This window comes from Lepisosteus oculatus, chromosome 7 (assembly GCF_040954835.1).
Source record: "Lepisosteus oculatus isolate fLepOcu1 chromosome 7, fLepOcu1.hap2, whole genome shotgun sequence".
NCBI classification, from domain to species: domain Eukaryota; kingdom Metazoa; phylum Chordata; class Actinopteri; order Semionotiformes; family Lepisosteidae; genus Lepisosteus; species Lepisosteus oculatus.
Genome location: NC_090702.1, coordinates 53,231,485 through 53,254,654, shown reverse-complemented (window position 1 = coordinate 53,254,654; position 23,170 = coordinate 53,231,485). Strand labels below are relative to the sequence as shown.

Here is a 23,170-nt window from a genome sequence, read left to right as displayed (position 1 = left end):
TTACCCAGATTTTTTAATGAAACAAGCACATTGTGAAGTGACAATACATAAAGAAGCAATTCTATTTGGTATTGTACATAATATCAATAATACTGTACAGGAACAACTTTAAAGAGAAAGCTTCATAGCTGACACCAGTGAATGCACGTAAAAACATCCTGACAGCAAAGGTAACAGTAGGATGAACAGCATCTAAAAATGTCTAAAAACATCCTTCTCTTTTATCTGAAGATTTAATATAGATCAAAGTTAAATTGTAACGTATCATATTTGTAATATCAAAAATATATCAATGGGTCTATTAACTAAACAAAAACATACAATATCAAATATTTACAGTTTTAGTAAGCTGAATTAATCAAATAATTTATATACACAAAGTTCCAGATTGTCCCTGTAAGAATATACATTTCAAAAAGTTTCTGAACATGGAAATGTGCTTACAGAAAGGGTCGTGCTCTTCATAAAAGATAATTTTATTTTTAATTTTAAAGTTTTTTCAGCAAAGATAAACAGCTTTGAGAAAAGTGTTGAGTTCTTCTGTCCATCGGTATATGAATGTTCCGATTCCTACCACCTCCCAAATCGCTGTGAAGGAAACGACAATCAGCTCACGAAGTAAACACCGGATGGGTGAAAACCAAGAGACTGAAACACAGTTATTTATCTTGGAGTTTCAAATCAAATTTCTCAGAAAACATTCTGCTTTGGGTTGGTAATAGAGTTTACTAAAGGGTATCAGCCCAAGTAATGTGTCCCCTGAGAAAGACGGCTGTCATTTCTCAGCATTTTGGTTTTTCTGTGCTTAGCGTAAAGGGAGTTGTGGAAACTGTACCGGGAACATTGTGTTAAAAGAATCGATTGGCTACTGTGAGGTATCATTTGTATTGCTCTGTATATAGAACGATCCGATTCCTACAGGCTACATGGTGCATACTGTGAAGAGACAATGCGATGCGAGACACTTACAAGCTAGTTACTGCTTTGTCTCTGGACTTTGGGAACGATGCCTTGAGTGGATTCCTCAGGACTGGGTCGCTTCACTGTGGTTAGCACACTGGGAAGGTGCCCTCTCCCTATGAAGATCAGAAATATTATTTTGTCAAAAATCTACTGTTTGTCTTCTCCCCATTAACAGAGTTAATCACTGAAGCAGTTCTAACCAATGTCCGATTCAGCCCTATATCCATCACTCAATGTCATTATTATTTGGCGATCATAAATAAGATCAATATTTATTACAAGACTACAACACCCCAAATGGAAGTTGGATGTTTCTTTTGATAAAAAAAAATATGCAGCTATAGTTACATTAAATATCCAAATCATTACCAGAAACAGCAATACTTAATTATTCAGCTTCTGTTGTAAAAGTAGGGAGCAGAAATCAAAATGTTCAGTTTCTGCAGTAGTTTGTTATTATGGTTTGCATTTCACAGAGGTTTATGGAGGTCTGTTGTCTGCCATTGCTGTTTCCATGACGACAAGAGTACGTGGTTCTTAAAATTAGAGTAGGTGTTAAGTGATAGGATAACAATACATGAAACCATTCCCCTCAACCCCATGGATTTGAGAGAACTGTAGTGTTGAGTTATAACTAAGAGCTTCAATTCTATTCTATGTTGTTGCACACATTCACATACTCTTGACAACTGATAGCATAAACAAATCAACATTTCATAGCACTTGTAACATATTTTATAATTATAGACATGTTTAAAAAAATTCACAACACCTAATGACCATTTGCTCTTTTAAAATCATCAACAAATCTGTCAAAACACCAGCAGCTATATCACCCTGCAACTCCCAACTGGCAACCTGGTCAGCTGTGAGCCTGGTCAGTACCTGGATGAAAAATTAAGGTTTCTGCTGGAAGAGGTGTTAGTGGGGCCAGTGGGGGGCGCTCACCCTACGGTCTGTGTGGGTCCTAACTCCCTAGTATAGCGACGTGGACACTATACTATTAAAAGGCACTGTCCTTCGAAAGAAAAGTAAAACTGAGGTCCTGACCTTCTGTGGTCATTAAAAATCCCAGGGCGTTTCACTAAAAGAATAGGGGGTGTTTCCCAAATTTCCCATTGGCCTTTACCAATCATGGCGTCCTAATAATCCTCATCTATGATCTGGCTTCATCACTCTGCTCTCCTCCCCACTGAGAGCTGATGTGTGGTGAGCGTTCTGGCGCACTATGGGTGCCGTCACGTCATCCAGGTGGGGCTGCACACTGGTGGAGAGGATCCCCATTACCTATAAAGCACTTTGAGTGAAGTGTCCAGAAATACGCTGCGTAAGTGTAAGGAATTATTAAAAGACCAATTTTTTTTCTACAACTTTTAATGGGTAATTTAGCCTCAAGTTAATTTAGCCTATTTTCTGCATCTTTTCTGCTTCTTTATTTCAGCTTCCATTGAGTATTGACATTTGTGTGCAATGGTACAGTGCTTAAGAGTCACTCACATATATATATGTGGTTTCATTGTTTATTCGGCTATTTCTAGGTCTTTACAGGTCTACTGACTGAAAATAGATATGAAAAAACAGTACCTTGTTGTAGTATCACACTTGACGTTTGCTGTGAATCTCCTTGTGTATAATGCACAATGGTACTTCCACGTGTGTAGCCTTGAAAATAATTTACATTCAGGTCACATGCAGTACATCACAAAAACCTGAGGTTACTATGCATTACAGAGACAAACAATTCTATTAAGTATCAATCTACTAAGCAACAATCTTTTTCTTTCAACGTTACATTTAACTGGAGTAGTAACTCAAGAACTTCAAAGACCTTTCAGGTTCCATTAATGAAATCCATCTTCTTTGGTTTCCCCCATTTTTCTTGATCATTTTAGTATCCTTATTTTAAGCCCTCATTTATAAAACATTCATTGTGTACAAGTGCTACAATGCTGAATGAAATTTATAGAACGTTTCACAGATGTGCCACGCTACTCGTGATTATCAAGGTCTTATGATATCCATTTGGTTATTGCGCCGATCAAACGCCAAACAAAAATAAGTTCCAAAACCCAGTCCTGCAGAAATGCTGGGTGACAGAAAGTGGGTTTTGTTCATGTGATTCTGAAAAGAGGAGCACACTGAAGAGAGAGATCCCCTCTTACTCACCTTGCGGCAACAGGTTGCTTCCAGCCTGAGAGTCCCCTGAGGAGTACGAAGGAAGGGAACTTCTGCCAGAGGGCATCTGATATCCTGAATGGATTCACATAAAAACCATGAGAGATGTTACAAACAAGAGGAAAAGGCCATTTGGCCCCGTCTAGCCCATTTGGTAGTTAGTAGCTTATTGATCGAAGGATCTCATCCAGCTGTTTCTTGAAATAAAACAGGACGTTGTCTTTAAGCACACGGCTGGTCCATACTTCCCCAGACCCCAAAGTTACAGAACAAGATTTAAACCCTTAAACCCACAGAAATGTAATTCTGACTTATAACTTTTTTGGAATTTATATCCACTTGCCTGCCTGTAATCACTTGATATCTAAGACATTATTTGCATTTTAATTTGACACTAAGAAATCAGGTACAGTGAAATTCATTTTACATCCTCATTTGCAAGCAGAAACTGTCTGCAAAGTAGTCATGTAATGAAATGCTATGCTCTTATCTAACTGCTGCATATACTGTACTTACTTCTACCTGCTTTGTCAAGAATTAAGCAGATGATCTCTCATTCCTACACAGCTTTGACAGCCTTCTTAAAACTGAAAATGTAAAGTATGGCCTGTTTACAAGAGTTTTTTTAGAAGATAACCCCAAAAGCAGAAAAGATAACATTTCACCTGTGGTGCCTTTTGGTATGTGAAAAAATCAGAGCAGGACTTAATTCCTCACAGTGTTTGATTTATTCTTTTTAAGTTCCATTATTTCATTATGTACTTGTTCCTTTATAGTTCATGATACTGTCAACGTAGCTCTGACAGATTCCTTCCTGAACATTTTTCTGAGAAGTGATCTAATATAATAGGTTAGAATATAATGTCCTGGCCTGAAGCACTGTTTAGGCCACTTGATCACTACACCTTTCAAGTCCACAAAGGCAGACGGGCGCCTTGAGTGTCTTACAAAGCTCTGACCAGTAGAAGTGTTTACTCCAAACTTATGAAAAAAGGTTCCTCTAAACCTGCATTTTGTTATTGTGCATAAACGTTCTGTAATATAAAAACTGTTTCATCTGTGGAACTTCACCTTGCTGTTGCAACCCTCTGTGAGATTCTCCATGTGAGTAAGACAGCACAGTGACAGCCTGTCCCTCCACTCCTCCTGCTGAAGTACCTGCAAAAACAGGACAATTGTGTTTAATGACTAGTCACTTAATTCAGCTGTTCCAACCTCTTGATTCAGTACCCCTCAGCTGTTATCATTTAACAGTACCTATGGAAGGTGGTGGGCAACAGTGCTCTTAGGAACTGAATTGCGAACAATTGCATTAAGGTTTTGAAAATGCAGAATTTTGTTATTCCGGTGTTTACATGGTGATGTGCACAGAACCTGTGCAAGAAGCCTATTACTCAGATTGAACTTAAACTGAAGACATTCCCACCACTATTTTTGAAAGAAATAACATAACTAACCATAACTTCCAAATTATGGTTCAGCAAACTACATTCTTAATGTGGAAAAAGCCGACACTTTAAAATAAACTCTTTTAAAGTCACACAGTCATGAGGTTTTAAAACCTGCTTTGAAACCAAGTGGCTTATCGGGCTCCTTTTAGAAGTATTGTTGCTGACGGTCTGAAACGCACGAAGGCAGATGACCGGCAGTGCTAACTATCCCGTGAAGTAACTGGACTGTGGCGAAGGGAAGAAAGATCACCTGCAGCATTGCTGCTGTGCAATCCCTCCCCAGAGGAGAACCCCGTCATCCCAGCACCTCCGCTGCCGTTGGGATTGGAAGGCACAGAAGCAAGAAGGCCTGCAAGACAACACACAAAAGGCAGGAGATCATCAACGAGTTGGACAACCTGGTAATGCAAGAACACGTAACGCACCGTCTTCATGAATCAAACACCTGCTGCCATCTCCCATGATTCATTAGGTAAAGCTTGTTAAAAGCAAGTGGAATACAGTGGTGACAACAAAAAAGTATTCGTTAACAACCAAACATGAGCTGATGGTACAACTGATCTGGTGATTTTAGATCCACGTTTATATACACCTGAGGTCAAAAAACAATCCAAAAAGTAACAAATAAGGACTTGATTGGCTTACCAAGTCCTCTGTAACACGAAAGCTGCTGGTATATCTGCTTCATGCGCTCGATATTGAGGCGGCTGGCCTCGGCGTGGTGCACCATGGGTTTGGGGTAATGAACCCCTATGACACATTTTGCTGCTTTCTGGACACTGTCAGGCGCATTCCAAGGATCGTAGATGTACTTGGCAGGAAATCCCCTCAGAACCGGCAAATAACGTCTAGGAAAATGTCATTATAAATGAAAATGGTATTGTGTGTAGCTATAGCGATCTTATAACAGAAAAACAAGCTGTTTAAGATGGATCAGGCATTCTAACCATTGCATTACCTGATGTAATCGCCATTGGGGTCGGTCCTTCTCCCAAAGCCCACTGGACAGTAGCAGTGAAAGAACTGCTGGAAAAAGGAGCTGCAGGACAGCCACATCCAGCTGCCTGCATTCACACTCCAGTCTGCATCCAGGAGCAGCTCCTCAAACACCTGGGGACAAAGACAGCCTGAGATACAACCTACACTGGAGAAAGATCACCAGCAAGGGAGCAATTTCACAATCTCCATCTCGTTATTAAAGGAGATTTGTCTTGGTCTACCTGCCACCCTGAACTGGATATTAAAATACAGTATGGTATAATTAATTCACCATATATTGACATAATTCACAAACTGCGGACACAAACGGTGAATGTCTCTTATGCTCAATTATATTGGTCACCTTGCTTTTTACAGATTTGTGCTGTTCAAACTAAAAAATAAAAATTTGCGATCTAAATGAGGGATACAAACCCACCACACATTGATGTCTTGGTTTAGATTTACAGAAATATTCTGAATGATTTTTTTTTTATTTAGCCATTACTTGAAGAAGCCCAGAGTCTTGGGCTTAAGCAATCTGCTTGGAAAGCCTCCAACAGCCTCTAACAACCCTTTCCTTAAGAACCCTGTGCCTCCATTGTTTTGATCCTAAATTTCCAATTGGGATCCCATATTCTTGTTTGCTCCAGAGAGTGATAGTTTTCTGGACTCATTCTCTCTGTACCACCGAAGTCTTTATATGCTCAGATCACGTCTCTTCTCAACTGCCTCCCCCCCCCAGACTGAAGAGATTTAGTTTAACCTTTTAGTATTCAACAATCACCTGAGACTAAGGATCGTTCTTGTTCAAATTAATTGAATATTTTCTTAGAATGTCCTCAATCTGTCACACCATTTTGCGGTCTGGTCACCAAAGATTCTGAATAAGGTCCTATGAGGTCACTGTACGGTTTGAGCACAACAGCATGGTTCAGAATTCCACAACTTTTTTACATACTGAAGATTTCCATGTGTTGTTTTTCTATTGCACCCCAAATAGTCATGGTGAGGGCATGGAACATCCTCCCGCCAGTGCCAGCAGCACACTGTGCCTGCCTATCCCTTACCTTCATGCCCTCCTCCCAGCTGACCCACAGGTCCCCGCGGGTCAGGAAGCAGGCCACCGCGTGCCGGGCCAGGTGGTGGATCCAGCCCTCGTGTCGCAGCTGGGTCATGATGGCGTCGATCCAGGGGAACCCCGTCCTGCCCTCGGCCCACTTGGCCAGGGCCTCAGGGTTCTTGTCCCAGGGGATCTGCACGCAGATGGGGTTCCCCTCCATCTTGTCGAACCGGGGGTTGTTAGTAGCTGCCGTGTAGAAGAACTCCCTCCACAGTAGCTGCCCGTAGAGGGACAACGGGGGCGAACTGTTCTTTTTCACCTGTTGGCACACCCAGAGCGGGGATTACAAACTGTTCCACGGCAGTGTACGCACCTGACAACCAGACCCCTGAAAAGTCCTCAAAATAATACTCGGCACAAATCTGCTACACTATTTAAAGTTTCATAGAAAGTAGGTTTAACAATTCCATGCAGAAAACAATTCATGAAACCATTAGAATTGTGTACTTGATCACACGTACTAATTTCCCATAATACAGATGGTTTGCTTACATGGTAAGGACATGGAAATAAGTTTTATATACATTCATAAGCCCTACTGTATCGTGGTAATTTGCTGCGTATGTGAAAGTTTAAGTCAAATCTGTACAATGTAATTATTTTATTCACCACCACAATATTTCCATGAAATTAAGATGAAGTCGGCTTCAGACAATGCTCTAATCCCTGCTCACCTTTTTGTACAGGTCTGTCAGTTTGAAGTAGAAGAGGCGGCAGGAGAGGCAGCCAAACCGCAGGTACGGACTCAGTCCCGTTGGACTCGCGAGAAGGGAGTTGGCATTCATTCTGGGCCTCTCGAAGTTGGCGACCCACGCCTGAACCGACCGAAAAACATTTCTCAGTGAGTTCTGTACAGACATTGGTTAAAACTGTGCAATAATACAATTTTAGGAAAGAAGGGTTATTTAACATGCAAAAAGTTCTGATCTCATTTAATTCTGATCTAAATATCAGCCTTCTGCACTAGTCTCCCTCAATCACTGAATAACGCATAGTTCACAAGAGCGGGAAAGGATGCTTCATTTTGGTGTCGATAAGAACATAAGAAAGGCTGAGGCCACGTAGTCCATTTATCCCTTTCGTTTTTGTTTTAGGTGTAGTGTTTATATTGTCATTGTCTCATATCTTTGCTCATTCTGTACACATAGGAGCACATGTTGGGGTTTCCAGATCAAAGCCTGTTATCACCTTTCTTTCTAAATGTCTTTCCAATCGAGTGAGAGCCTCCGTTTCTCCTCCTGGCCAGACAGCAGAGGGCAAGCCTTCCGTGTCGAAACCTGCAAGTACAGCGGCCGGAAAATAATGAAATGCAGAACTCAAAGCACACTCACATGTAGGGCTATGACCTGCTGACCCACATCTAAGCACAAAAAAACTCAGAAAAAAAGTCATTTTGATAAGAAAGTTCAGATAAAACTAGATGCAGCACATCACTAGGAAATGTGTTTAACCATTTTTCTAGATTGTTTTCTGGAATTAAGAAGGTTTTTCTAGATTGTTTTCTGAAATTGAGAAGATATGGTGCAATACTCCTTAGCAAGTTCATTACAGAAAAACCTAGAGCCTGCTTAGATAATCTTATCAAACCTTTAAAAGATATAAATTTTCAAACCAATTTTAAACCACAAAATTAAGAATAAAAAGTAAAAAGTATGTGGATATATTAAATGTTCAGTCCCTACTGGGAATGGAGGACTCACCCAGTTCCTCTAAAGATGGGACCCCAAATTTCTCATCATGATCGTCTGACACTGGAGTTGTGCATTTCCCCATCACCTCTGCAGTGATAGGCTCTGCAGGGGTTTCCAGAGGATCCATTCGACTGATCAGAGTCTGGAACCTCTTGTATGTCAGAGGTGGCTGCCCTCCATTTAACTCAATAATCCTGAAGAGAATTAAACACAAAACTTATTACACTGAACACAGACAACAATATGCATAATGCATTTTTAATATGCTCAGAAAACATGATGGGTTGTTAATTAGATAAATGATAAATGCAAAGATTAGTAGTCAAGCACATACTATTAGATCAGTCTCACAGTCCTTTCACCAAAATAGGGAAAATACCACATGCTTTCCAACAGTATTTCCTAGTCACAGCGTGACTTCAAACATAAGTATCTGCCACCATCTACTGGTTGCATCTGGTTTTGTCGGCAATCAGAATCTTTCATACAACATGAACCAGCTTTTTACACATTCTGAAATAGAACAAGGCATTACAGAAGAAAGTAATTTGTGCATACAGTGCTTACAGAACCTCACAAATATCAGATTATTTTATATATTGAGAATATAGGTGGTTCTCTTATCTAGAAAAACGACTTACTTGTCTAAATCATACAAGGTGTGCGAGACCCGCACAATGACCTCCACGTCAGCCTCACTCGCCAGCTTTTTAATTGCTGCATCTCTCTCTTTTCCAAAAGGCTCAGAGTCATACTCAAACGACAGGCGGTTGATGTTCCATTCCTGGAGAGCATCAAAAATTAAAGCAGATTAAAAACAATCAAAATAAAAATAGGTACCGCAGATTTTTAACGGTAATGCATTGAGCAGAAACAAACTTGAATATTGCTAAGAAGCTATATTATGCAGCATCTGAAAATATCAGAAAATCACAGGTAAGAATACTACTTCATGAAGAACTAAAATATGAATATACTCTTTGTGAAATGACATTAAACTTGTATTTTTTATTAATTAATCGTAACAGTGATTTACTCAGACAGGACTATTAAAACTGTCCACTTGTGTTCATGGGCACTAAATAAGATGACAGCCAAGCATTTTGTCCATCATAGGCCAAAGGAGCCTAAATATAAGCCTTTTGTTACAAAGTAGGCAGGCTGCTTTGCTAACACACGAAAGATAATTGTCTAGTTTCTATATAACAAAAATTCAGCAGTGCCTCAAAAGCAACTGCACTTACCAGAAACACCCCAAGTACTATACATGTCAAATATCTTACAAAGAAAATAAAAGAGCACCTTTTTAATTTTAGAAACATAGTAACAGAACCTCAACTCCAAGAACAGAAAACGTGTTCCCGAGAACATCTTATCAGACTCATAAACAGGGAGGTACAGACTGCAAACAAGTGGGATATTTAAAGACACAAGGGAGCCCTTCAGGTTCTGTAAATGGCACAAGCAACAGCGCTGTAGCCATGCTTATTAAACACTGGGCTTTGTTCCGCATCTTCCAGCTCAGCTTCGTGTGGAGTCTGCTGTCCTTCCTGGCATGTGGGGGACCTGTATTCCCAGGTGGAAGTGGGTGGGCTTCGGCCTTGGCACCCCCGTGTTAGGAAACGCACCTTGAAAAGCCTGGGAAAGACATCCGCTGGCTGCCCTCTGATGACAAACAGGCGGGAATTCAGCTTCCGAAGGCTGGCATCGAGATCTTCCAGACACTGAAGTAAAAACCTTAAAAAAATGGAATTAAGAAATTGATTATTTCAGCGGTTCTGTCAGGATTGTTGCCAGTTTTGAGCACACTTCAAAATTCTCTGTCAGCAAAACTCGCTAAACATGTAAATGAGTAATAGATAACGGCTCATATGATTTTGCCTTGCAACACAAAAGTACATTAACAGCAATGAATAGGTATGTAACAACTGTTTTGTCGTTAGACGGTGGATACCTTTGGACTATCTTTTTGTCTTTATAGAAATGTTAGCTGTGCACATAGTAAGTTGAAAGATGGCACCAAATACCTTACTTTCAACTGGGATCAAATAATCCATTCACAGTGCAAGTGAAGACATGTAGCCTATTAAACATGCAGCCCTTCTGACATACCCCACAGCTCTACATAAATATAATCACCTCCTCAAAAGTGATCATGCTCATTATCAGTTAACATTAGGGAGCCCACTCTATAAAACCTGTGTAATGAACTGGAATGAAGCAGCCTTATGTTGAATTTCTATGGCTCGGTCTTTGAAAAATCTTCATCAACGTGCACAAAGAAGCCAAAATTTCCCATTACAACTATGCACTTAAATAATGTTTAAATGTTTTCTTATTGAATTCAGAACATTTGACATCACCTTTAATTTCTTAAAGAGATTTTTTCATCTTACAACTTAAACATGCGATGGTGAAGAAGATGAGATGTGTAAATATTCTTTTCAACAGAAAGGAGAAGCCTGTAGCATACTGTACAATAACTAAAAACACAGCGTTTAAAAACATAACAGTTAATAAGAAACAATAATCCTAATCTCAAAGGGCAATGGATAGTTTTCCCTCAATTGGGGATCTAATGAAGACTCAACAACTGCTAACTACCGTTTGAAGTGAGATGGGCAGCTGGGGAAAAAAAACACATTAAATGAACAGTTCAAGTAGGGAGCTGCATCGGCATGTGTTGGCTACAATGGAACAAGTAAAGGTTTATTCCGTGCTGAAAAGACACAACGTTTTGGCTATGGAGCCTTCTTTAAATGAATAGCCCTACATATACAGTGGAAATGACCTACAAACCTAGTTCCTGCTTTTGACTGCCTCCTGGTTAGTGCACTAAAATTCATGACATAATCAGTAAGGCATCTGAAGCTGTCTGATCCAGAGCTTAGGAATACTACGATATCATGACATAAGACAAGCTGATAGGCAGCTTAGTGGCATAAAATGTACAAAATATCCTCCAAGTGTAATACTTGTGTTTCTGTTTAGCTAGGGCAACATTCAAACCATCTTAATTACCAGCTGGAACAAAGAGAACCTCTAGTGTCAAAGTTGAGTTTTAAGCACGCATCAAATGCTTAAAAGGTTCCACATCTTCATATTTCCAGAGAAAAGATTTGCGAATCCCAAAAATAAATCTGGAAATTTCATGTCTTACCATTATAGCCTTCTTGAATCAAAACCAGTCTTAATATACGTATCCAATAGGGTCCTATAGCAATTAATTCCAGGTCTCTTCAATCAAAATTACATATGAATAAAAAAAAAAACAATGAGTAATTAAGGTATATGGGATGTGAAAAAATTACTAAACCCCTAATTTCATAAGTTCAATTAAGGGAATAATTAGAATCGGATGTTTACATTATTAAGTAGATCCTGAGGACTGAGTTTGGAAGGCTCCACAATATATAAAGATAACAAACACTGTCACCATACAGGAGTGTGGAAAAAAGTCATGCCATGATGTAAGCAAATTCCTGAGGACGTCAGAAATAGAGTTACTGACGCTTATCAGCACATAAAAAGTTATAAAAACTTTTCTTAGAATTTAGGGCTCCACTGTTAGATATGAAAGAAGATGAAGACCACAGTCAGTGTATGCAGCAACAGTCACCCAATCAAAAGGTAACAACAAACCAGAAAATAACCAAGGAAGTTACAAAAAAATCCCATGGCCTCCAGTTACATCTGGAGGCCACTCTCACATTGGCCAATTTGACTGTTCATGACTCAGATAATGACTGAAGAAGGATAGCAAGGAGGAAATTAATTAATATGGTATGAGGGCTTTTTCATAGTGTAAATTGTTCATTCCTGTATATGAGAGAAATAGCATGAAACTACAATTCCCTCAAACTAAATATTTTTAGCACCGTGATGCATAACAGTTTCCCCCATTGTTAGTTTCACCGTATAAATTGATGCATTTATTCTGAAACAAAACATTATAAACCAAACAGGATGCTAACTACCGCTCAGCAAAAATTGCACATACACAATTAAGAAAGGGTAGAAATATAGGTCACATCGGTTACATAAAATGAAAATACCCAAGAGTGACTTACATAACATCTGTAAAATGAAAATGGAATGGAATTCCCAGTATAACGCCAATTCTGTTATTGATAATTCAGTGATTCATACCAACTCAACATATAAACGATCCCAATGTACAGTAGCGAGAGCTAAAGTGCATAACTGTATAAGACACTAGTAAGGCCTTATTTACATCACTTGGGTCACCACATTCTAGAAAAGACATCACCACTCAGGAATTGGGCCCAAGAAGAGCAACCAGATACTTTCCAGGGCTCTGGGGAATGTTTAACACTGACTGGCTGAAGGAATGGAACCTTTTCAGTCTTGAACGGAGTACAAGGGGATCTGATACAACTATTTACAATTCTCTTCGGTCAAGCAAATGGAGCTGTTCAGAACAAACAGAAAATGCACAAGCAAACTAAATGGAGTGTATTTAAAACCAAGAGAAAAGGTTTGGATATGTGGCTTCAATAACATAGCTGGATAGCATTTTTCTAGGCTTCTTTCAGGTAATAGCGGGATGAGATTCTTGAATCCATTAAGCACTTACTGTTCTCTAACAGTTCAAATCCTCACAGAATACAAATTTTGATTAATTGTAATTAATTTTTTTTGGGATGCTGTGCCAAAAATGATTGAATATAGTTAGACCTCCCATTCCATAACACCAGTAAAATCAAAAGGTATCCATTTTAACTCCAGGCTAATGGGAAATGAGTCTTTCTTCATGTCTGTGGACATTTCTGAAGGAGTAGGTACTCCATGCTGCAAGGTTAGAAGGGCTCTAATTCATTTTCCAGATGTGAATTTCTTCTTTGAATTACATACCTACCAGAACATCCACAGAGCCACAAATAACCGACAGCCACAAATAAACACCACATAACATGACTGAATTAACGTAACATAACATGAATTACATAAGAAATGTGTTTGGCAAGAACATTTTTCATGGAAGCCAGAAGAAGAATTCAGAGCAAGCCAATAATCGTTTGCGCAAGGCTCCTAAAGCAAAGCAGCTGTGACAAGCAAATGGTATAGTGAACTCTTTTCTTGGATGTCAGTATGTTAATGTGATTTACAATCAGACATGTAGGAGACCAATAGAATCATTGTTACAAATCCTACCTATGAGCTGCAAATCTGCTTGGCCTTCACCACTATAGTGGCTAATGGAACTGACTGGGTCACCACAACACAGACAGCTCCAAACCAACACCAGGTCAAAGTCTGACCTAGAAAGTCCAGTGAGGTGCAGGCTGTCTGCACAGGCCTCACAAGTTAATCCATGTGGCTGGGTGCTACAGTAATAGCACACACGTGTTTTTCGCACTGTCTGGGTCACAGTTGGAGACCGCGATCAGCAGCAGAAAGTAATCTCAAACTACAAAGAATAATTCATTATGGCAAAACTGAAGCTATATTTATCCATTCTGCCATTTCTGACTTTTATTATACTGCAGTCTCTGCACCAATGTGGTAAGTGTGCCTTGAAGATACTTTAAAACCAGGTTACTCCTAAAGTGCAAGAAATGTTTTTGATCTGCAATTTAAAATACGAAATCAGAAAGAAGATCAGATTCACGTGTAAACCAGTAATTTCACGGTCGGGAAGACACTGAGGTGTTGATTTCCTCCTATAAATGTGATCTTTTAAGTACAATGTAAACACTGAATGTGACACCATTCAGGCATTGCAGCATTTCAAATAAGTTACAAATTGTACAAACGTGTCAAGATTGGTTTCATAAAAGATAACATCTTGTCTGAAAGTTTGAACTACACCAAGCACTAGCAGAACTCCTGGAAAACATAAGCAGCCTTGTTTTCTTGTTTTGAACAACCTTGTTTTCAACACCTCAGCGGTTTCAGGTCTTTTCTAAAATGACTATGACACAAGCAATCATCCTGCTACACGTCTGCCTGTCAAAGTCACTCAAATAGCATTGTGAACATACAAATCAGTGTTTGGATCCACAGTCCAATAATGATGTGATGGTTCTCAATGAAAGCTTGAGTGACGTCTTCCACCAAAACGCAATTTTTTTCTTCCTCCTACTTCAGTAAACATGAGATGGATTGTTTTATGATACCACAGTTGCACTGGGTGGTTTGCAGAAGTAGGTCAGTTGCTCTAACAGCCACAAATTGTATAACCACTCAACGACACAGTGCCCTACTTCCTACGTGGTTATGTGAGTTATGCCATCTATTTTCTGACTAGGTAACAGCCATCTAGTGGAAACCTACAGAGACATTCACATAGTGTGAAGTTTCCCAGAAAAGGCCATGTTTAGAATTTCAGATCTTTCAACGCACTATCCTGGTTCTACAGAAAGGAAAAAAATAACGTTTCACAAAAAAGGCAGCATGAAGTCCCTGCAGGCATTAACCTGCCTATCAACAGTACGTTAAAAGGAAAAAGTCAGTCAACACTGTTATCTTCTTGGAAATTAATGAAGCGACAATTTTAGAGCTGCAATAGCTTTGAATACTTGACTGCTGATTCTGCACTGTTTAAATTCACTGTTAGTACATTAAATGGTTTTACAATGACTGTTATATCAATGCATTAATTTATGTAATCATTGACATAACACATTTTGCTATACATTTCCCTGTTTCCTATCTTTGCACAGAATCTCTTTGAACAATCAAGTTTCTATTACATCACTGTAATACAGTGTTCACTGCATGTTGATACATCTTTATATCAAGGTGCCATGTTTCTTTGCCGACTGTTTGATATTTATGTAAAAGTACTTCAATTCTTACCCCTTTCATTTCCAAGTTCTATTTCAAAATCCTAACAGTACATCTTTAATGATAAACCTAACCTTTCAAACACATTAACCTATCTTGATGTACTCTACATCCTTCCCAAGTGTACAAAAGAGAATAACCTCTTCCAACTAAATAAACCACTGAAACATGACTCCAATTTAAAGTGTTAATGTACAGCAATCCCCAATAAACCCTGAAATAAAATGTCTATCTGAAAAATCTGCAATAGACACTTCTATGTTCTTATTTGAATAAGGTCCTCACAACCCAGCATCCGTTTAGCTCCTGAGACACCAAGAGGGTGAATCATTTTCTGTCTTCCACTGAAACAACACTTAACTTCGGTAAAAGCATTTGTTTCTAAATCTAGCACAGTAGAAATGATTCAAGTAAACACTTCAACTGCACTGTTCAGCGATGGGTGAGATGTAAACAGAATACTTGCATGTTAAATGTCAAAGAACTATGTGTACTACCATTTCCAGGAAGCTACGGCTTCACTTAACAAAATTAGTCCCAGGTGGTATTCAAGCCAAAAGTGTAAGAAGAAATGGTTCAACTCATATACACCATTTATTTTTGGATGTTTGTGTTCAACACGCATGGCCAATCCTGACCAGGTCCTTGGAGCCTGCCAATCACATAGGTCACTCTCGCTATACAAATCCATTTAAACTCTGTTCGATAAGATTTAGTAGGCAACAAACTGGTATACACCAACACAAACCTGATTCCATCCCTGCTATAGAGAGAAAAAATAACTTTCTTTGGAAGCCATTACAGATACCCAGCTAGTCCTAATCAAATGTAAAAGCTGCTTTCACCTAACATAGGAATTTCACTCTGCTGCATAAATTGACTCACGTTCCTGTTCTTACCAGACCTCCCTGCCCAGAATCAGACCTCTGTCAGGGCCCAACAGCTGTGAGGCTGTGAGTTAGCTCTGCTAACTGCCACACCAACTTGCAATTAATGCTCACAGTCACAGCATTAAAAAAAAAAACTGAATTGTAATTACAACAAATAATAATAATGTTTCTTTATTAGCAATTTCTTGCATTAGGAATTCGTCTTTTCACATACCCCAGCTTTTCTCCAAGGAGACACAGACACACAGACAGGGAGAGAAGCTGGGGGTCAGAGCGCAGGGTCAGCCATTGTACGGCACCCCTGGAGCAGTTGGGGTTAAGGGCCTTGCTCAGGGGCCCCAACGGAGTAGGATTCCTCTGCCAGCCGCGGGATACGAACCGGCAACCTTCCAGTCACAGACGCAGATCCTTAGCCACAGAGCCACCGCTACCTAAAGTAAGATCCATCCAGAGCAGTAATGAGAAACTGACACCTCAGTGGTTAAATTCAGCAAAACGGTGTTACCATTTGGTTCTATTTTATTGCGTATTAAAAATATTGGAACAAATTTATTGTCATTTTGCCTTGTCTCTTCAGTAAAATTCTGTACATTTCAGCAGAAGCACACAGAGTAATGACAGGAGTCCTGTAATGCAGAAGGCAAGAATAATAATAGTGACAAAACAGAAAGTTTACTGGTGGACTGCAAATCTTAGCCTGATATACTTAGAGGTCTCACAGCAAGAGGGGAAGGCTTCACCATTCTCACTTCAGCCATTGTCAGGAGTCTGGGAGTCACACCTAATCCTCCCCTGTCTTTGGAGCCACATGTGAAAAATGTAATTAAGATTTGATTAAGACATCTTCCTTCCACCTTAGAAATATTGCCCGCATTAGGCCATTTTTATCAATGCCTGATCCATGCTTTTATAACATCAAGGCATGATTTCTCCAACTCTTTACTGTATGGGGTCCCTAACTCTCTCTCAACAAGTTGCAATAAGTTCAAAGCTGTTGTTTTGAACAATATGTTGTACCCAGCAGCCATATCACCCTAGCACAACTGGCAGCCTACTGGAGCTCAGCAGGTGTGAGCCTGGTCAGTACCTGGATGGGAGACTCCCAGGAAAGCAAAGGCTGGTGCTGGAACAGGTGTTAGTGGGGCCAGCAGGGGGCGCTCACTCTGCGGTCTATAGTACTGCCCCATTATAGTCACGGGGACACAATACTATAAGAAGGCTACGTCCTTCGGATGAGACGTAAAACCGAGGTCCTGACTCTCTGTGGTCATTAAAAATCCCAGGTCATCTCTTGAAAAGAGTAGGAGTGTTACCCCAGCATCCTGGCCAAATTTCCCCCTGGCCTTTACCCATCATGGCCTCCTAATATTCCCCATCATACATCTCTGAACTCCTCCATGATTACACTCCCCCAGTAGGCTCAGCTCAGCTCCTCTTCTCACAGTCCCCAGGACTAAATCACAGACTTTCGGTGACTACACCACTGCTCCAGTGTTGTGGAATGACCTTCCACTGACTTTACAAGAGACAACTTCTTTAACTCTCTTCAAATCTAAACGTAAAACTTACCTTTTTATCAAAATCTATATCTGACTGCCTACAGTCAATTTGTAAAAACTGTCCCCCCCCTTCCCTCATTTACTTTTACTGTAGTTTTCTTATCTTTTTCTTTATTCATGATGTAAAGCATCCTTAGGTTTTGAAAAGCATAGAAATACTAACATAGAAACGAATGTAAGTGTCCAGTTTAGCCTGAGGCAGTTATCAGTACTGGTGAATCATTATTTTAACACACGTGCACTAGTGTGGGAGACACTCCACATGGCTTCAGGTTCAGTAAAATATTGTAGTTTTCTTGTAAGTAGCAAGCTATTTCAGAGGTATTCCAATAACAGATGTAATCCTAAACAGCTAAACCCTGGTCAGATGATATTCTTGAATCAATTAACTACTCACTACCAAGCAAGCTAGATGGGCCAAATGGCCTACTTATAGCAACACAACAGGACTATTTGAGAACACTGGCTCAAAAGAAATTCAAGACTGTAAAAAACAGCAGATGATGTTTAATGCAGAGAAGCATAAAGTCGAAGGCTAGAAAAACAAGTGATAAAAATGAGTAGAGAAATATAAGAAGCTGCTTACTTCTTAAGGAATTTGGTGGCTATGCTCACATCAGTTTCAGCTTTGATGCATCTTTGTGAAGTCAAGTTGACACTTATCCCAGAAGTCAATTAGCAAACCAGAGCACACAGAGGAAACCCACGTGATCACTGGGGGAACATGCAAACTCCACACAGACCGCTCTGCAGGAATTGAACCAGGGACTCCAGCGCCATGAGGCAGCAATGCTAATGACTGTGTCACCGTGCCACCCCCCCCCCCCATTGACATAAAACAAAAACCAAAAACAAATGGAAACTAAGAGAAGCGAAATTAAAACCGAGAGCAGGAGGCACTTCTTTAGCCAAAGGGTTATGGGAGTCTGGAGCAACATGCCCAGCCACGTTCCTGAAGCTCAGACACTTCTTTCAAGACATGGCTGGATAAGAACATTAGATCAATTAGCTAGGAAATACAAAAAAAACTAGCTGGAAGGGCTGAATAACCTTATTCAAGAGAAGTAAACAAAAAGTTTCCCGATCCTCTTTTAATTATGAACTTTCTGAGCTTCTGCAGAAGTAAAACACCATCATAAATACAACAAATGATCAAATTTTGTTTCCTTCATTTTTACTTTGTTCCACACTTCAACATTGCTTAGCCCTTGTGTAATACCATGCAAACACACACATTAAGAGCACATGCAATGAAGCAACACTATTTTTAACAGGCTTCGCAATAGTGCCCTCGTCATGTTTCACCAAATCTTCTTTGTACAGTACACTTGCATGTCAGCTTATTTCACAGTCAAACAGGACCAGCTATTATACAGGTCTATGTAACTTACTTTCAGTTATATAATATAATTTTATAGGATTTCTGCTTTAATGAATTTGTTGCATAACAGCATTTTTATTCATTCTTTTCTCTGGGCAGATATACAGGCTTCAGGCCTCCAGATGATGTAGACATTTATTACAAAGTCCACACTTTGTGTTTTTTCCATATTAGGACACATTTTGTTAAAAAGTTGGAACACATTCCAACGTGAAGAGACTGCTGCATTCATTAAGATCAAAGTAATAACATTCACAGCTTGCTAGTCATTTTGCAAAGGAACACACCTGAAGTGCGTCACACCTGAAGAAGGCTCCACGGCCAAAACGTTGTGTTTTCTTCCTTCTCTTTTCAGGATGGAATAAACCTGCTACCTGTTCCTTTGCAGCCTACGCATGCTGATGCAGCTACCCACCTGAATTTTTCAAAGGAAACTGCATTCATCCATCCATATTCAGACAAACTTAGATATAAGATTAATATGATATATTTTTCCATTCTTTAAAAGACTCTTAAAAGGAAATTATCTTAAAAGCATCCGAGATCAAGCTATCGTATGTCCCATGTAATATAGTATTCGAACATGAAACAATATTCCTTGACAGCTCATCATTTAGCAACCCAGACCTCACTTAATATGTCACAAAACTTTATAAATACACTCAGCCTGAAGCAGTGAAATCTAAGATCTAATCACTTGGCCCTTTATAACATTTATGAATACAAAAGCCAAATCTAGTTCTCAATGGTACACCGCCTATTGTTAAAACAGTCCGTAAAAAAACAAAAAAAATGGTTGTGATGTCAATAAATTTGTTGTTTGCAGATGAGACAACTTTGAAGTATTCTAGGGTGAATTCTGTCGTCATTAACATCAACATCTTGCACTGTACACTTCTTCATTCTTAATAACTGATTACTATTCCCAATAACAAGAATTTCTTACAAGTGTACTTCTAACTGCCACACAGAAGATGCAAAACTAAAAATAACTTCCATATTGCAGGTGACATCACCTTCTGGTGTCTCCTGGTGTGTCAACAGGAGACACTTAATTCAAAACCATTTTAAAACAGATGCACTTTATTCCACATACAAGAATGTGACAAGAAGAGCCTGACAAGTGTAAAAAAGAAATGTTACACTGTAAGTAGGGTTAGTGTACAGCAACTAGACAACGCCTGACTGATGCACCACATTGCTCAGCTCTGACAACTAAGACGGCAGATTCTGATCAATAACACTGCGCAGCAAACATCTAGCGTCTTCTTTTGGGGACGTAGTTAAATTTGCATATAAAGCAATACATTAAGCAGCTTGATTCATTGTTTCTCGTTGTTAATTCAACAATACTGTTCTACAGCTCCCAAGGTAGAGATGCTGTAAACAACTTTCTTCGACCCACCGCGAAGTTCTGTAGCTACAGGAGACGTGTCGCCACTCACAAAAAGCGCACAATCCGAGAGGACAACATGCTCCCGGAGCACTAGGAATGCAAACGCACACGGAACAGCGCACATCCGCAACACAACACAGCACAACCGCACACGGAGCACCTCTCGCGCGTTTTTAGTAAACAAAAACAAAACAGTTTCAAACGCGGCTGATCATCGTGAAGTTTTTTCCGACCCTCTCACCTCCAGCGGTTGATCCCGACGTTGGACGACCCGGCGAACCAGGGGTCCAGTATGTAGACGCAGCGCAAGCTGGCGGCGCCCTTGAGGGACTCCCGGAGCGCAGGGCTGTCGTGCAGCCTCAAGCCCTTTCTGAACCAGTGGACAGTGTTCACGACCATTACTCCCTGCGGCGGTGGAAACACGCTCTTCTGCAACCACTGCTCCTACACTACCAGGGCCCTGCGTGGCACGTCACCCAGACACCACAGAGCCGGCGGGTTTCACTTCGTGCTCGATGTCTGCCCGATTCTTAGTCTACCTGAGTCGAAACAGAAGCGGTCAGTTCGGTATGGCGTGTCCCAGGCAGGAATTAGCCCTGTTCTAACAAAACTTTTCCCATGGAATTGTAAAATCCAGAGAACGCCAGCAAAACCATTGGGGCGCGAATCCCAGCGTTTCGTCTCCGTCACGACACCCGCCGAGCCCAGGGACGATCCGCCAAGGTTTGAAACGCCTGAGGGGGGAAAACAAACACGAACTCTGGCCGGCCCTTTTTTATAGATCGCCGGTACTGTAACTTCTTTCCCACACGGGTCCAAACGCCAGAAAATTGCTCGTTTGCTTGCTGAAAGTGACACACGAACTAGGGGCTGAAGCTGCCCTTTCCTGAAGGCGATGACGATGATAACGCCGATGATGAAGGTGTCAGTTCAACGTCTCCCACAACAGATCCTTTGCCTGCAACAACACTGACCCTCTCTGTGATTATCCGGGTTTCTCACAGCCATCCCTTAGAACCCCAGCGTGCGGGGCCGTCGTGTGTATTAATATTTTTGGGCTGAAGACCACACTCCTGGCTCTTTCTGTTTCTCGGCGGAAGACTGCGACAGTCACCCTCCTCTCCGGCCACGTCAGTCAGGCGCCCTCCCTCCGCCCCGCCCTGCTGCTACGCAACCGCCACTCGCGGCCTCTGATTGGTTGCAGCCGGAGTGACGTCCCTGCCCTCAGTCACGTTCTGGTAGTGTGATGCTCTGGTCACGACGCAGCCTTCGCGGGAATCGTCCGCTTTTTTCCTATTCCCTGGCCTGAATTCTCTCCGCCCCTGCCCACTGAGGCCCGCTAGCCACAGTTCAAGCGCCCCACGCTCATGGCGAGAGTTTTAACCCGATACTAGGCATGTTGTTATGGCGAATCGTTCCGGCCTTCCAAGCTCCGCCCTGTTCGCCAGGACGCTCTCCCATTGGTCACGGTCCCAGGACCCGGATGAACACGTGAAGTAGGGCGAGACGAAACCACCGTGTCTCCACGTGTTCATCCCCACTGTGCAGTGGAGGAGGGGAGGGATCCTTCGAGTTAGATAACAGCAATACACACCCCTCCTCCTCCTTGGCACTGGTGTTATATAGGCGCTGGATTTAACTGCGTCACTGCGCTGTCGAGGATGTTTTTTTCCCCCATGAACTGGTGCTGTTCCATCCATTTTCTAACCGCTTTATCCAATACAGGGTCGTGAGGGAGCATTAGAACTGTCATTCTGTAACAAAAAGTATTTGAAAGTAGAACTGCATATCAGCTGTTACAGTGTTAAGCACTGCTAGAGCAGAGCTTCTGTACTGGAATGTTTTCTTTCTTGACACTCCTTGTGCTGTGTATGAGAATCCTCTGCCTGAGCAGCTTCACATTAACATAAGCCTAAAGAGCAGGCAGTAACGGTAAACCCCTGCCAATCGCTTTTAAGAATACCAGTAAGAATACAGCACACACAGAAGAATCCATTAATTATTTGATTATTGAATGTAAACACACTCTTTAGGCAGGGGAAACTAAGTTAGAACAGTCCTATACAAGATTATACAAGATGGTATACTAGCCCCAGTTACGTAGACAGATGCACTGTGTAATAAAAGTCTTCTCCAATCAACCCGTGTTGTGAAAAAATGTTATTGAAACTGCAAGGTGCATTAACACTGCATAACCTGGAGTTTAACAAATTAATTACTAATCTGACCATTATCACATCCACTGTCTGCTTTTTGTAATGCAATAAAGTGATTCACAAGATAGTTATGTATGTCTAGTGTACTGGTTATTTAATGTTAAAAAAAGCCTGAACAAGCTGAAAATACAGGAAATTCAACTGTTATTGTAAATAGCAATAACAGATCAATGGATTTTTCAATCAACATTGTAAGAAATGACATCAAAATATGCATTCTGTTAAAAATGAAAGTATAATGCACATAATTTCTAAAAATATTAAAATAATGCAACACAGCTGTCCACAAATTAGGACAAAGAATGTTGAAGGTGAACATACTAACTGGTGACTGAAGTCTGTGCAAGAAAAGGAATCTGTTTTCATTGAGGGGATATACTGTATCTCAAAATGAACATGTGAAGCTTGTATTTAATAACTTTATGAATAATAAAATCCACCATACCTGTCCCTCTTTCTACGGTTCTCTTTAGATGAGCCATCAGAGCAAAGTAAAGGGTATGGATAGCCACTGTATGGCAATGCATTTGCCAATGA

General features: G+C 40.6%; 1 protein-coding gene across 1 annotated transcript; it reads right to left on the bottom strand.

Moving 5' to 3' along the window:
• On the bottom strand, window positions 1-21,853 carry cry1b (cryptochrome circadian regulator 1b). Its single transcript, XM_015351991.2, has 15 exons — window positions 20,659-21,853; window positions 10,010-10,118; window positions 9,023-9,165; window positions 8,391-8,575; window positions 7,879-7,967; window positions 7,365-7,505; window positions 6,638-6,949; window positions 5,548-5,699; window positions 5,235-5,437; window positions 4,840-4,938; window positions 4,210-4,296; window positions 3,130-3,213; window positions 2,548-2,625; window positions 970-1,076; window positions 1-588 (listed from the first exon to the last, which is right to left on the bottom strand). The coding sequence occupies exons 1-14, from the start codon at window positions 20,814-20,816 to the stop codon at window positions 973-975; spliced, it is 1,944 nt and encodes a 647-aa protein (XP_015207477.2). The 5' UTR covers window positions 20,817-21,853; the 3' UTR covers window positions 1-588; window positions 970-972.
• Between the last annotated feature and the right edge of the window lie 1,317 nt (window positions 21,854-23,170).